Below are 15,678 nucleotides of genomic sequence, written 5' to 3'. Positions count from 1 at the left end.
AAATCTGTTGCATCAAAAAGCAGAAGAATATTATTCAGACAACTAAATGTTAAATGAAGTACATTCTAAAAAAATGGTTATTTTCCATGTGATCCCGTTTCTTTTCTTTTCTTTTTTTTTTTTTTTTTGGAAATTGTGAAGGGAATACTCTTCTGTAATCTATGAAAATGGTTAGAATACTAATAATTATTATAAATTTAAATTTCAAATGCAGATCAAGTTGTTTATAGTTAGAAATACTTTTATAAGTTTCTAACCCTCTGGGCTATACAAGAGGAATGGATTTTTTTTTCGTTTAAGAAATAATTTAAAACTTAAAAGAGTGACATGATTTAATCTGTACATAAGGCAAAATGAGACTTCTGAATTTTAATTTTAGTACCCAGAACAGAATATAACAGCATTATGCAACAATTGTACATGCTCTTGGGCAATTTATCATTTTTAGTATGAAATGCTATACAAAAAAGTATATGAGGGGAGCACTATAAAGTAGGTTAATGTTTGGAAAAATGCAAATAACTTTAAAAGTACAGATTAAATTTTTACCACTAAAAACCTAAATATTCCTAAGCAAAACAAATGCTCAGATTTATCTGATCTACTTGACTTTGAAAAGTAAATATGAGATATCATTTTTGGTATATTCTCATTTTTGTAAATAGAATGTTCAGGATAAACATGATTTTTACTGATTAATAATCATATCTTTTTCTTAAAAAGTTGATTCGGCCATTTTGTTTTCCCAAAAAGCTTTTAGCGAAATATCTATTTAAGTTACTCTTAATAGGTCTCAATTTTTAATCGAAGTTCTATTTATAAACCTCATACCCAATATATGAGTCTGTATCACAAACATACACACACACACGCATGCACACACAAAGTGCATAGGTGTGCATATGCACTTACAAGTAAGCGTGTGTGTGTGTGCAAAAACACACACACGCATGCACACACAAAGTGCATAGGTGTGCATATGCACTTACAAGTAAGCGTGTGTGTGTGTGCAAAAACACTTCAAAGTCTTGGCAAACACTTAAAAGTCTTATTTCAGAACATTTGGGTACTGGTAAAAATTGACAGTCATCTGAGTTCATTCAAACCAGTCAACAACTACAATCATTTATTATGATTGTGGAAAAAATCTAAAGCTATCAGATCATTACATCATTACCATTTGTGGTTTTATTGTTGTTAATTGCACAAAACAGGTACTCAATAATAATATTGACTCACTCAGGTAAGTGATAATGTTAACAGTTACGATCTAGTCAAAATTTTACTAAACAAGTCAAAGAGGTATAAATTTGACACTTTGCTATAATGGATTTTTAGTTCCTTAATTACACATTATTTACTCATTAAAAATATACCAATGATAATTATTATATGAGTCTACAATAAATTATGCTGAGGAAATTATTAATCAAAAAGTGTAGCATTTTAGGGGGAACCAGCCAAAATGTATTCATTCATACCCAAAGGCTTATTTAAAGCCTACTTGTTACTTTTGGTGCTGAGTTTTTAGAATAGAATAATAATAATAACAGAACTGGAATCTTGCTTTCATAGCACTTATTTTCTAGGGAAGAAAGAGAAAGTTAAATAAACTCATAAAGAAATCAATACAGAAAATTCCAATTGTTTGTTTAAAATGTATTAAAGGAATTAAATAATCTAAGAAAGAAAAATTCAGATAATGCAAGTCCCAAGATAAGATGAGTAAAGGCCAATTTGAAGAGAGGAGATTTGAGCTGAGATGAGAAAGAAGTAATGCTATTTTATATATATATATATATATATATGTGTGTGTGTGTGTGTGTGTATATGTGTATATATGTATATATGTATGTATATGTATATATGTATATATATGTATATATATACATATATGAGTTATGAGAGGACATGAATTTTATATATATATATATACACACACACACACATATATACATACATACACAAACATATTCTGGGCTACAGATACACATTAAAGAATAGCAGAATAGAGGACATACATAAAACTATGAAGCCAGATTAGATTACCAGTAAGAATAGAAAGGAGGAAAAGAAGGACTGGAATCAAGCTCTCAAGCAAAATTAAAATGCTGACAAGGAGTAGCCAGTGCATTAAGAGAAAATAAATAAGAAAATATAGAGGTACAAAAACTGAGAGAGGAGAGTATTTTGAGGAAGAGATCAGGGTCATAATTTTAGTGTACTTCTAAGAAATCAAGTGGATGAGGACAAAGAAGTGTTCAACAAATTTCATGGCAGAGATTCATTAAGGACCTTAAGAAATTTAGGGAATATGGAGGAGGCAGACATCAGAGAACACAAGTAGGTATGATTTCCTACTCATTTAGAAATGTCTGGAGATATTTTTGATTGTTACAATTGGGAGAGTACTGGTATCAAGTGGGTAGGGCCAGAAATGCTGCTTAACACACTACAATGGATAGGATAACACACTACAAAGTATGCTGAGCAAAATGTTGGCAGCAGTGAAATTGAGAAACCCTTCACCACAATGTCAGCGTCTCCAGCCAAGCTTTCAGTAGATACTTATTTTATCACGTCATATTATGTAATAATAAGCCTGTAAAACAAAATGATTCTAAGGTGAATCACCAATGTAGTTATTATTTTATTGGTGTCTTAACGTTTCTTTTTTTCCCCTCACCTACTCAGTCTCTTTTGCTTGCTCCTTTTCTTCACCCCTCTTAATAATGAAATACCCCAGGCTCAGCCCTTAGTCCTCTACTCTCTTCCCTTACTTCCTTGTTGAGCTCACATAGTTTCATGGTTTAACATATATCGACATGCTAACATAATTGATATCATCCCCTGTCCAACTGCTTACTTTTTCTTTTGTATCTAAAACAAAACCTTAAAACTAGCATGCCCCAAAATAAATTTCACATTGTATCCCCCAAATCCACTTTTGTAATCTCATTTAACAACAACTCTATTTTTCACATGTTTAAAATAAGCATCTTGGAGTCATTAGTTGTTGCTGATTCCTTTCCTTCTGTCATAACTCATAAATCAGGCAGTCTTGTTGAATACACCTTCAAGGTATGTCCAAGAGTTGGCTACTTTATATTAGCTTTGCTGAATCATTAGTTGTTGCTGATTCCTTTCCTTCTGTCATAACTCATAAATCAGGCAGTCTTGTTGAATACACCTTCAAGGTATGTCCAAGAGTTGGCTACTTTATGTTAGCTTTGCTGAAGGCACCTAGGTTTGAGCCAGGCATCTTTCTTTTGAATTGGTTCGGTAGCCTCCTAACTTCTCTCCTTGCTGCACTTTTCACTCACAACCCAGCAGTCAGAATGCCAAAAAGTGAAAACAATTCCTTATACTGTTTTCTCAAAGTCCACAGTTCCCCTAATAGACAATCAATTTGTTCTGTACCATGCAAATATTTTTGTATAAATTTACATACTGGTACATCTAGAGCATTTTTAGAAGCTTAAGCTATAATTGTCATAAAATAAACTCTACATATTCAAATATACACAGCATATACAATTTCACAAGTTCTGACCATCATCACAACCAAACTAGTGAACGTGTCTATGACCTCCAACTCTTTCCATATGGTCATCTAATTCCCTCAGTAATCTATTCCCCCACAACCTGCCCACTTCTCTCCCATCACCAGGCAACTACTGATGTGTTTTCTTCATTGTAGATTAGTTTGCTCTTTCTAGAATTTTATGTATATAGTAAGTACCCTTTTTTCTCTGTCCCCTTTCACCCAGCACAATGATTGTGAGATTCATCCATATTGTTGCATATATCAATAAGGCATTCTTTCTTTGGCTGTTACGTGGATATACCATCATTTGATTAGCTATTTACCTATTTATGAACTTACATACTTGTATGTCACTAGGGTTTTTTTCAATATGTAGTAGAATCTTACCATAAAAAGTCATTTCTGCTGTTTACTTTGTTCACTAAACAAGTTTTGAGACCTTACCGTGTCAGCTAATTTTACCTATGCCATTTTTTAATGATTGCACTCACAGTATGTATATAACATCCTTCATTTCAATATTTATATTTTGAGATACATAATGCGTTTGATTTTTGTCTTGTTATTGCAAATAATGTCTTAGCGGTCATCTTCAAGTATAAGGGTAACAAGGCCTGTATTAGATAGTCCAGGCATTTTATGAAGTGAAAATGCGAGATTAAAGAGTATTCGCACTTAATTTTGAATAAGTACTTTCAGATTGCCTTCATAAAGACTACTTTTAAAAAATGATCAGCAATATATGAATTTGAATTTTTCCTAATGCTATTGCCAAAACCGGCATCAAAATACTAATGAACTTTTGCCAATTGTTTTTGATGTGTATTTTCTATACTGTGAAGTTTGAACATATTTTCCTATGTTTTATTAAACATTCAACATTCTGCTTCTTCCAAGGGTCTTATTTTTGATCTATGCTTATTTTTTTCCTTAAAATGTTTCATTTTCCATAAGATCTTATTATGCACTATTTATATACTGTAAATACTGAGCTTTTGTAAGATATACACCCCCCACACACAAAAAATTTCCTTCAAATGAATTTGCTTTGTTTCTGATGGTTTTTGCTATATAGAAGATTTACTTCTTATGTAGTCAGATTTGATTGTCTTTTCCTTCAGTGTTTCTGGACATCACATCATATTTAGGAAAGTCTTTTATCCAGCACATGCACACACTTTCTATTCTTTCTTTTAATACTTTTAAATATTTATGTTTCTGATGTATCTGAATGCATTTATGTGTATATGGTTTGATGTAGAGATTTAACTTCCACCCTAAATATTAGTCTTTCATTTCTCTGGTGATTGAGTAGGCATTTCTTTTGTTCTGTGGCACTAAACTCTCAAAACGTATGCGTGAGTATGGAGTCCCCATCCTGTTCTTTGGATCTCTTTGTGGATCTGTGCACCATTAACATATTTTAAAAATGTACTGTAGCATTATAGCATATCTCTATATATGAACTCCACAGTCATTCATTTAAAAATTGTTTGAAAATCTTGCATTTTTAATTTCTAAAATTGTTTTGGAATATTATTAGAAGAATAAACACATTAGAATTAGATTGATGTTGCATTGCATTTTTAGATTAATTTGTGAGAAGTCACATCTATTATGAAATCCCTATGATAGAGATCCTAATAATGAATCATTCTTGTGTCTGAAGGGTTATAGTATGTCATGCATAATTGGCCTTCACTGAATAGTAAATATTTTTATAACCATAGTAAGAAATATATGGTTTTCCATGAAAGTTTAATTTCAAAGTGTTTTTTTTTTTTTTGCTAGTTATATATTGCCTAACAGGAAATGTGAGTATGTATCTTTCTCCCAAACCTTAAAGAATGAAGTTGTTGTATGTACTATGAAAGTTGAAAGAATAATTATAAATTATATGTGGCAAAATGAATTCACAAATAAATAGTTATATAATACTTACATAGCCTCACCGGCATCTGCTATTTTTTTGATGTTTTAATAATAGCCATTCTAACTTGTGAGAGATGGGATCTCGTCGTGGTTTTTCAGATTCCATATTTTGTCCACCTTTGTCTTAGAAAAACCTCGATTTAACTTTCCCACTCTTCTCCCTGGAGTTCATTAAGTTAGTCTCCTCTGGTTTTGTCTATCCACTTTTGACCCCCAGACCCAAGCCATTCTCCACACCATAGCCAAAATATTCTTAAAACATTAACCTGATCATCGTATGTCCCTAAGTAAATTATTCTGCTGGATATCCTTTAAAAAACCATTGGTTTACAAGCCTCTTAGTCATTTTCAGCCTCATCTCCCATCACACCTCTCCCATTTTCTTACATAGCTATAAACAAGCACATATATATCCCCAAACACAAAGTTTTGTTCCAGCCATACATAGGCCATATTTCGCTACCAAGAATGCAACTTTTTATCTTCCCTTCAAAGTCATTTACATGCTATTTTTTCTGTCTTCCTTAATTTTCCCAATTACCCAAAGCTCTTTTATTAAAAAGACACTACTTATATTATTATTATGCTTATTATCACCTGGAGAATAGTCTTGATCTTGTTGAAGCATCAGAGATCTCATCCCACATAATGTGTTTTTAGGTCTTCCAAAGGCTCTGTTGTCATTTGAAGGGACATGCTCAAAGAAAGACTGAAGAATGTTAATTTTATGCCTAGAAAGTAGCCTACAAGGTGACCCCTTTATTATTCTAGGTTCTGTTTAGACTTGGAAATTTTATTGTCAGTTTAAGGAGTAATAAAATGCTAGAAAATTATAATGAAGCTGGCAAGAAAATGATATACGAAACTCAGCATTTCCTATATTTACCTAGCACATGTGTGCACACACACGTATTCATAATCTGAATGAATTTGATGGATGAGAGACACTGAGATATAAGAACACAATTTATTTTGTGTATATCATATAGATCATTTATATACACATGCACATCTGCTTCAAAGACTAAAATTCCTGTTGATCCACAAGGAACTTACCTAATGATTTTGGAAACACACTGTCATTTGCTTCTCTAACTTTTCCATGTGTTTGTTACTGTCTTCATCCTCTTTCTGATAGATACATAATTTCTTTATTAAATTCAATTCCTTTTGGTTGCAAAATGATTATATAAAGAAGTTATGTAGGTAAGATAATTGATTGAAATAGGTTAGGCATAAACATTGGGAACACAGGTGATAGACATAAACTGAACACATGTAATTAAATGAGGGTGCAGCTGGTAGTTGGCTCTTCTATTCTGGAACGTTAGCCTGGTTTCGATATACCAAACTGTGTAGCCTTAATTTTCAAGAAAAAAAACAAAACTTTGGATATGGAATGTGACATGTTAATTTTAAAACTTAGAATCTACTTATTTTTTTTTTTAATTTTAACTTAAATTTACTCATCAACCAATCGTTTTGACAGGTTTACTCTCAGGTAACCCTGAATTATTTCTCGAATGTTATGCATGTTTAAATTGTAATTGTCAGAGGTATCCTACTTCCTTATTTCCTTATTTCACATATGTGAATGACCTGGAAATAAGGAAGGAGAATAATATTGGAATTAGCACCCCAAGCACCAACAAATTATTCATTCACTAACTAATGCCTAAAAATGAGCAATTACCATAGATATGTATTTAAGGCTATACGAAATGCAGACTTACCCAGAATGGATAATATTTCAAACTGTTATCTAATTTACTGTTTAGGAGCTAGACATGTTCAAAGACCATCTAATCCAAAGTCTTTATTTTATACACCTTATAATATAGAGAGAAACGGACTAGGATTTAAATCAGTTCTTCTGATTCCAAATTCAGTGTGTTTTATAATCTTCCGTGATATCTTTGTTTTTCTGATAGTGTGAATAAAGGTTTAGAGAGCCAGTCTTTCTTTTTATGGGGGACCGAGGTGAATCAGGAATAAAAGATTAAAGAACACTGAAGAGGCTTAAAAAAAAAGAGTAACAAAATCACATATATTATTGAGTCTTTAATTCAAAGACAAATTTGGTCTTTTTCAACAACTGAGAATTATGTCTGAAGTTTCTTTTTCGTCTAATAGAAGTTTATTCCAAGTTGACAAGGTCCTAATGTAGATCATTGCAGCCTTAAAATTACTCAGATTGAAATAATCTATTGTTCAGTATAAATCATAAATAGAAGCCAAAGTTTTCATCTCTGCAATAGTTTTTTTAAATCACGTACACATTCTAGCTCTAAATATAACTTTTTCTTAGTTCACTTAGGATTTCTCCACTGCTGTATGAGCTCCTTGATTGATATATGAAATATTTGGATATTTTAATAACATTACTAAGTCAATAGAATTTAGTAATATTTAGAATTTGTGTAGTCATTATTTTACATCCACTCATTGGAAGTGAATCTGATTCATATTTTCAGGAGCAAAATGTAAATAGTCCTTTCATTTAGTAAAATATCCTACAGAGACACACACGCACACAATTTCTTGACAGTGGTTCTACATCTTTGTTTTAATAACTAACTTTAATAAAACAACTCAAATTTTCTATTCTTAGATGTACACCAAGAGGAAAAAAATCACAAATAAATATGTGATATCACCTCAATGTATCCTGTGTAAACTAAATTTTCTTAAAGCATATTGCTAACTGTAAGAAATTTGTTAAAACAGACAGCAGTATTTTCATGGCTCAAATGCTTGAACTCCCCTGTCACATGTTTTTCCTTTTTCCTGTTTTAAAACAAATGTCTTCAGTGACTTATATCTTCAGTTTATTGAAGCTGGAATTGTGACAGATACCTTACAATCTACAGCTATAAAGGATTAGTAATTTAAACTAGTAACCTCTAATTTTGTTACAATCAAGCTGTCACCCTTTTTGTAAGATGTAAGGGTTTCATTCATTTGACTAATGCATTCCTACAAAGAAGGATGCCTCAGGTCTCAAAACTGGCTGTGTAGTTAGAGAGCTTGTTAGAAAAGAAATCGTCTGTCTGAAGAAAGCAGTCAAAATGTGTCTTCCACTCTGTGCAACAAGATGAGAAATGCCCTTTTGTTGTCAGGGAAGCTGCATGCTTCTGCAGTCTCTCAAACAGGACACATTTAATTAGTGTCTCTATTTCATGGGTGTGCCTGTCTAGTGAGCTAGCCAATGGGGCAAGTGAAATTTTTATATTTTCTTCTCTCCAATCTGGTATGCTTGTTTGTTTTGCTTCATGATTTTTTAAGGCAAGTAGCTTAGCTCTCCTGTTCTGTTTTCCCATGTCAATCTTCATTTCCACTCTCAGAATGTCAGTGTACTTTTCCTGTGTTTTTCCATTTTTTTGTGTTTACCTGATTGATTTTGGTAACTCTCCTTAAATAAATTGTGTGATCATAATATGAAGATCCAACAGGGGTTTCTGCCTTTCATCTTCCAGTGAACATCCATTCAATATCAGACTCCCTTTTATATGGGTTAATACTATTCAGAATCCTGGTCAAGATGTGAATGGTAGAGATTATTTCATTCCTGTGAAGCTCAGTACAAAGGGTGATTTCCTAATTTGGCCATAGGTTGAGAGTAGGTTAATATGTTGTCACCTTCTGATAGTGTCGTCTTCTTCCTCCTCTGCTCCTTTCTTCCCTCTTCCTCCTTATTGTCTTTTGTTTTGTTATTCTCTCTTCAGTGTTGAAAATAAATAAGTATTTAGTTTACTGTGAGTCATTGAGGATGAACACCTAGTAACATCTTCACCCTCTGCCATTATTCTCTGAGAATCATCTTGTCATTTATGATATCATAAATTTAGTTTGAATTAATTGCATGTGTCTATTTTTTACCCCATATTCTAACTACTTTAGTTGTTACTTGAATGACATTAGGGATTCCTTGTTCCAGAAGAAGGAGAATAAATGTATATATTAAATGGCTCTGCAATTCATCAGTATAACTTGTACTTATCATGAAAAGTAAGTTTTTCCTTTTTCTAATCTATGTTCTTTACCCTAGAAATGTGACCTAAATTTATCCTTCTACAATTCACCCTTAGTAAAATCTTCACCAGCCTGTTTACCTGAAAAAGTATCACTAAATCAAACTTCTGAATGCTCTATGAACATTAGGAAACTGGGTTATTAATTGGCATCAGTCTAGGTTTAGAAGTCTAAAGTTGAATGATAATCAGAATTTTTTGAGAATGAATTAAATGAAATGAAAATCCTAAATTCAACAAAGGTGGAACTTGCATGGAATATGACATATTTTACCAGGGATACCATGAGGATTGAAAATAAGGTGTAAACATTTACATCTCACAAACAGAAAATAGATACTTTTTCTATGCTCAATCAGACAAAGGGCATTATAAGTTTTATGTCATAAAGGTTTGTGTCATAAGTGTTAGAAAATTACACATATGCTTCAACAGGCTTAAAACAGCTTATAATGGTGATTTTTCCCATTGTCTTTCATGTTTGTAGATTTATGATTCACACTGACATGCACATGACATTTGGTGATATATTTACTTTTAAATGATGACAAGTTGAAAATAAAAATACGGTTAGCTTAAATGATACTGGAGCATTTGAAAATGATTTTTTGGTTTGGCTAGGACAAATATTTATATTCTAAACATCTATGAATATTATTTATATGACATTTCTAGAGTATACTGTATTGCGGAGTGCTTTACATTTAATTCAGGTAACTGAGATATCACTGGGTATATGGATAACATTTATTGTTAAAGTTGAGAAATAGGGTAATAAAATTTCATAATTTCAGTTTTAAAGTCCAATAGGCCAAAGAACTGATCATAAACAGCATTGGAAATTGTCTATGGATTCTGTGTTTAATGTAAGCTGTATTTTCCTTGAGATCCCAGTAATCATGTGGCAGACAGTGATTTGCAGTTCCTGTTTCTTGGCATCCTGTGTTCTTTTTGAGATGTTCAGTTTCTTTTCTTTTAATCCAAGTCCACTGATTGATAATATTGGTTCCTCCGAACCCACACAAGAAGGCTTTATGTGTTAAAAAGTCATATTTCCACTGCTTCTCAGGTCTTAAAGATGCTGTTACGTATTGATTACACATCTAGTTGTAATCACCTTCAAATAATTGTTTCTACTCTTGCCATAATACCCCTGGGAATACCTTCTCACTTTTGCTTATGCACAATAAACCTAGCCATGTCAAATTAATTACTACACTAGTTCCTGCTCAAAGTGATCAAGTTAATTGAAGGGCACAGAAAATAAGTTATTTTTCTTGCTGTCCAGTCTCAATGAATTCTGCTACCTTTGTCTCACAGTAATACAGTAAAACAGAATGTTAAGATAATCCAACCTATCAAATGTAAGATAAATAACAGATATTGTGACTTTCCTCAAAAGATGTTAAAATATAGTATTTCCCTAAATGTGTCTAGCCATACTAATCATTTTTTCAATTGTAGAACAAAATTATGTGTGGTGAGGATGCAGAGCATCTGAGTTTTTCTTACATTGCTGAAAAGATCGTAAATTGCTACAAACTCTTTGAAAAATTTTTCTAGCAGTGTGCATAAACTTGAAGACACTAATTCTATTCCTTGGTAAATACCCAAAGAAATTGAGTGTTTGTATCCATCAAAAAAAAAAAAGTACTAAACTATCCATAACTTTAGTTGTAACGGCCTAAGACTGTAACCAAGCCAAGTGGATATCGTCAGAACAGTAAACAAATACTACTGAGCAATGAAAAGATTAAAAATTGATATATACAAAATAAGGATGCATTTCATAGTCATGATGTTGAACAAAAGATTTCCGGAATGAAAGACTATGATTCTTTTTTACATTTTACACCACTAATCTGTGGTGTTAGATATCAGAATTATGGTTACTCTAAGGAAAATATTGACTGCAAGAAGTCACGGGTGAACCTCCTAGGGTTCTGGAAATATTTCAGCAGAGTAATGGTTAAACAGGTGCAATCTGGTTAAACTCCAGTGATCTGTACAATTAAGATTCATGCAGATAATCTGCAAAGATTGAAAATAGCATTAAATATCTTTTTGACAATCTATATAGCAATTAACTCATGACTATGTTCTTACAATTCCCCCATAACTTCAATGTAAAGATACAGAAAACTCCGCTAATTTCCTTTTGAAAATACCGTGGTGTGTTGTTTTGTTTCCTTGTAGTGTCCTGAATTTAAAAGGCCCAGGGACATTGCAGTTGACTGGGTGGCTGGAAACATTTACTGGACTGATCATTCTAGAATGCATTGGTTCAGTTACTACACTACTCACTGGACCAGTCTGAGGTACTCTATCAACGTAGGGCAGCTGAATGGCCCCAACTGCACCAGACTCTTAACAAATATGGCTGGAGAACCCTATGCTATTGCAGTAAATCCTAAAAGAGGGTAGGTTAATGGCTTAGTATTTCTATTTCTTGATAATGAATATCCTTTTAGAAATTATGCTCTATAGATTTTGTCTCTGTAATGAGTGTTCAATGTGTAACAGTGTCACATGCTTTTAAATATCCTTGTACTATTTCTTCTGTAAAAAAGCATGTCCTATTCATACCAAATGATGATACAAATTTTTTTTCTGAAATATTCCTGTATTATGCATTCAGTATGCCTGTGTGTCTGTATGTGTGTCTGTGCATGGTTATATGTATGTATTGCAGAATAATGAGCCTGGTGTGATGTTTATAATCTAAAGTTGAATTATTAAAATATTAAACATAATATCAAACACGTTACATGTAGAGTACTAACATTTTTCTCTATGGTAATAAAAGATGAAGGTATACACACACACACACACACACACACATATATATATATACACATGCGCACACACACACACAAATTTAAAGAGTGTGTTACAGACATTTCCTTCTTTTAGTTAGAGATGTAAACCTACAGGCAATGGCCAAAAAGGAAATAGAAAAATGTTAACTAAAAATCTTAATCATCCATAAGTGGATTGATAACTCCTGAGTAAAAAGAGACAACTTATACTTAATTATTAGAATTATGCAGTCTTCCAAATTAAAGAATAATTTCTGTTTGGGAAAATAGTTACTTCTCTATAAAAAAAATAGCATGTTCATACAGCATCCATAATAAAATGACTATTCTGTTAAAACAAAAGGGGAGTTTCATGTGGTGGAAATATTTTTTCTCTGAGTTTTAATGAAATTTTCAAAATTGAATTTTGGATATTAAATAATGAGCTGTAGTACATCATAGTATACAATGATTCTCAAATATTAACGTGTGTAGGCAAGACTTTCTTTAAAATGTTGATTCCCCAGGCCATTTATTGGAGGTTCTCATTCTGTGTGTTTTGAGTTGGACCTGGGAATCTACTTTTTAAGAGACTCTGGGTGATTCTGAGGCACGTGGTCTGAAGAGCCACTGCTTTGCGGAGCAGAGTCTGGTTATAGCGGCACCATCACCAGGCTAACCTCTCTGACCCGCTCTCTTCAGGATGATGTACTGGACTGTTGTTGGGGATCATTCCCATATAGAAGAAGCAGCCATGGATGGTACACTGAGAAGGATTTTAGTACAAAAGAACTTACAGAGACCCACAGGTACGATTTCTGACACACACTAAAATATGAAGCAGAATGACAAGTATATTACTGTTAACAGTTATTTCTAGTGTTGTTGGCAATATAAGTATTTTTACAAGTGGATAAAACCATTTAGAGTATGATTTTATGAAGTTATTTACATTTCATTTCCTATTTTCTCAACTTGAATATCAGGTCCTTATACTGTCAGTTACATTACAGGAATACTATTTGAAACTTGCCTAAGTTGTAAGGCTATTAGTCGGATTTCACAGGCATGAAATTTTGACAGTTTATAGCAATACATTTACATTAGGGTATTTTTACAGATACATGTTAATGAAGTTGGGATATTTGGAAATATTCCTAGAGAATGAGAGATGAAATGAACAAATAGGTGGCTAAATATAAATACCTTATGTAAAAGACAGGTTTGGTGATTTTTTTTTTTTTTTTTTTTTGCCTTTTCATTCAGAGCTCTTTTCAATATGGCTTTAATCTCCCTGGCTACCTTGCCATCTAAGCTACTACTCCAAAGCATCTGTGTTCTCAGGACTGCCCAGGAGTTCAGATCTTTTCTGTCTTCATGATCTTTCTCCCATGCCATGTTTCTCCCAGCTCCCCCATCTAGAATGTCTTTCAAACCTTTGTCTACCTAGTTATATCTTTCCCATCTTGTACATCTAACTTTGGCACTTCTTCAATAAAATATTTTCAGACTACAGGAGCCTCAAGGGCTCTGTGCCACCTACCCTCCACCGACTATACCTCCGCAGAAAGGACATAATGCATTGTTTGTAGTACATATTATTTAATAATTATGCACTGTAATATCTTTTGTAGTTTAAATTATTTATATTTAGTGCTTATATTCTTATTAATCTTTAATGTGTTTTATACCTTTCCATTCATTTAGATTGTTTTTACTCTTTATGGGGAGAAGCAATATTTGAAATTTAGTCTATTTACATAAATCTGTTTTCATCCCATGCTCATTAACAAATATGCCCATTGAATGTCTACCATGTGCCAGAAATTGTTCCAAATGCTGAAGAAACAATGTGAAGCAAGTTCTAACCCTCATGAAATCTATCTTCCTACAGAGGATAGAATATGTATTGATATATACTGTCACATTGTTATACATGCTATACAGAAAAGCAAAGTAAGAGATGGGCTGTCAATAGAGGTACTATTTTAGTTATGATGATCAGGGAAGTCATCTGTAGCAGGTGGATATTGAAAGAGAGACCTGACTAAAGAGAGGCGGCAAGTGATGTGAATATGTGAGGAAAGAGCTTTTTAAGAAAATAGAATAGTAAGTTCTGAGTAAGGAATTAGCTTAGCATGAAAACAGAAAGAAGGTGAGTATGCCTAGAAGCATAGAAACAATTCAAGAGAATGGAAGATATGAGGATGGCAAGGTGACTCAAATGCAAAACTGGATTCTATTCTAGCTTTGAAGAGAGCTATTTGAAGAATACGGCAAGGTAAGTGGCATAATCTCAAACACAGTTTTTATTTTTAAAATACTTCTTTGGTGTTATTTTACATAATCATTATTAATAGTATATGTAACATGTTTTTATTTTAAAGAATGACACTGGCAGCAGTTTGTGGAATTACCTGTAGCACGGTACTTAGGAGAATGCCTAAAATGAGAATTCTTGTAAAAGTCATTTACGAAGGAAGTTGTATGCAGAAGAAAGCTGTAAAGACAGAGGGAGAGAAGGGGGAGGAGCACAATAAACTGTGTTTCAGGTCGAGGCTAGTCTTGGTTTGAGCCACTATTTGGAGTATAAATTTATGACAGGCAAGGGGATCTGCTTTTGATATGCCCCATCAATCATTAATTGGCCCTGGGGCTGTGATGTTCCAAGCAAAGCTGCTTCAATCAGTTAAGCACAATTATCTGGAGAAGGAGGGTATGTGTGAGTCCTCACTACAAAAGCACCAGTGAGGAATTGGATACTCCTGTTTAGTAAAGGAGATCTGCATAAGGCACCACAGTGTCTCCAACACTGGGCCCAGTGACAGATGCATGGATCCCACACTTTCCATGTATTACCCATTCTGCTCAACAACTCTTATGGGTAACTTAGTGATAAACACAACACAGTCCTTTTTCTCACAAAGTTTACATTAGAGAAAGAAAAAAAAAATGAGGCATATGCAGAATTGTAGTTTTTGCAAAAGGTAAGAATTGTGTCATTGTCATGTTTTATAACAGCAGAGTTCAAAGGTGAGAAAGATAATCTCCAATAAAGAAAAACTGTGTGAAAAGTGACATTTGAATAAGTACTTGAGGGATAGACAGGTAATCCATCACGAGGAAATTTTTAAAAAGCTCTTCATTGGAGTCAGATACACCTGGTTTTGAATCTCAAGGGATTATTTATTAGCTGTGAGACCTCAGAAATGAATTTATTACCTTCAAACCTTGGCTTTATCAATAGAAAATCAAAAGATTGGCTGGGTGTGGTGGCTCATGTCTGTAATCCCAGCACTTTGGGAGGCCAAGGAGGGCAGATCACCTAAGGTCAGAGTTTGAGACCAGCCTGCCCAACATGGCAAAACCC

At 33.2% G+C, this 15,678-nt stretch overlaps 1 protein-coding gene across 1 annotated transcript in view; it reads left to right on the top strand.

Moving 5' to 3' along the window:
- Nucleotides 1–15,678, top strand: part of LRP1B (LDL receptor related protein 1B) — a 1,892,531-nt gene that overhangs the window by 1,777,014 nt on the left and 99,839 nt on the right. The window contains exons 78-79 of the mRNA XM_031008804.3: nucleotides 11,707–11,930; nucleotides 13,011–13,117. Of these exons, the coding sequence (XP_030864664.2) occupies nucleotides 11,707–11,930; nucleotides 13,011–13,117 (331 nt within the window). The remainder of the gene's footprint in view (nucleotides 1–11,706; nucleotides 11,931–13,010; nucleotides 13,118–15,678) is intronic.

The sequence above is a fragment of the Gorilla gorilla genome, chromosome 11 (assembly GCF_029281585.2).
Source record: "Gorilla gorilla gorilla isolate KB3781 chromosome 11, NHGRI_mGorGor1-v2.1_pri, whole genome shotgun sequence".
NCBI lineage: Eukaryota > Metazoa > Chordata > Mammalia > Primates > Hominidae > Gorilla > Gorilla gorilla.
The sequence above is the reverse complement of the archived record's forward strand: the minus strand, read 5'-3'. Positions and strand labels throughout refer to the sequence as shown.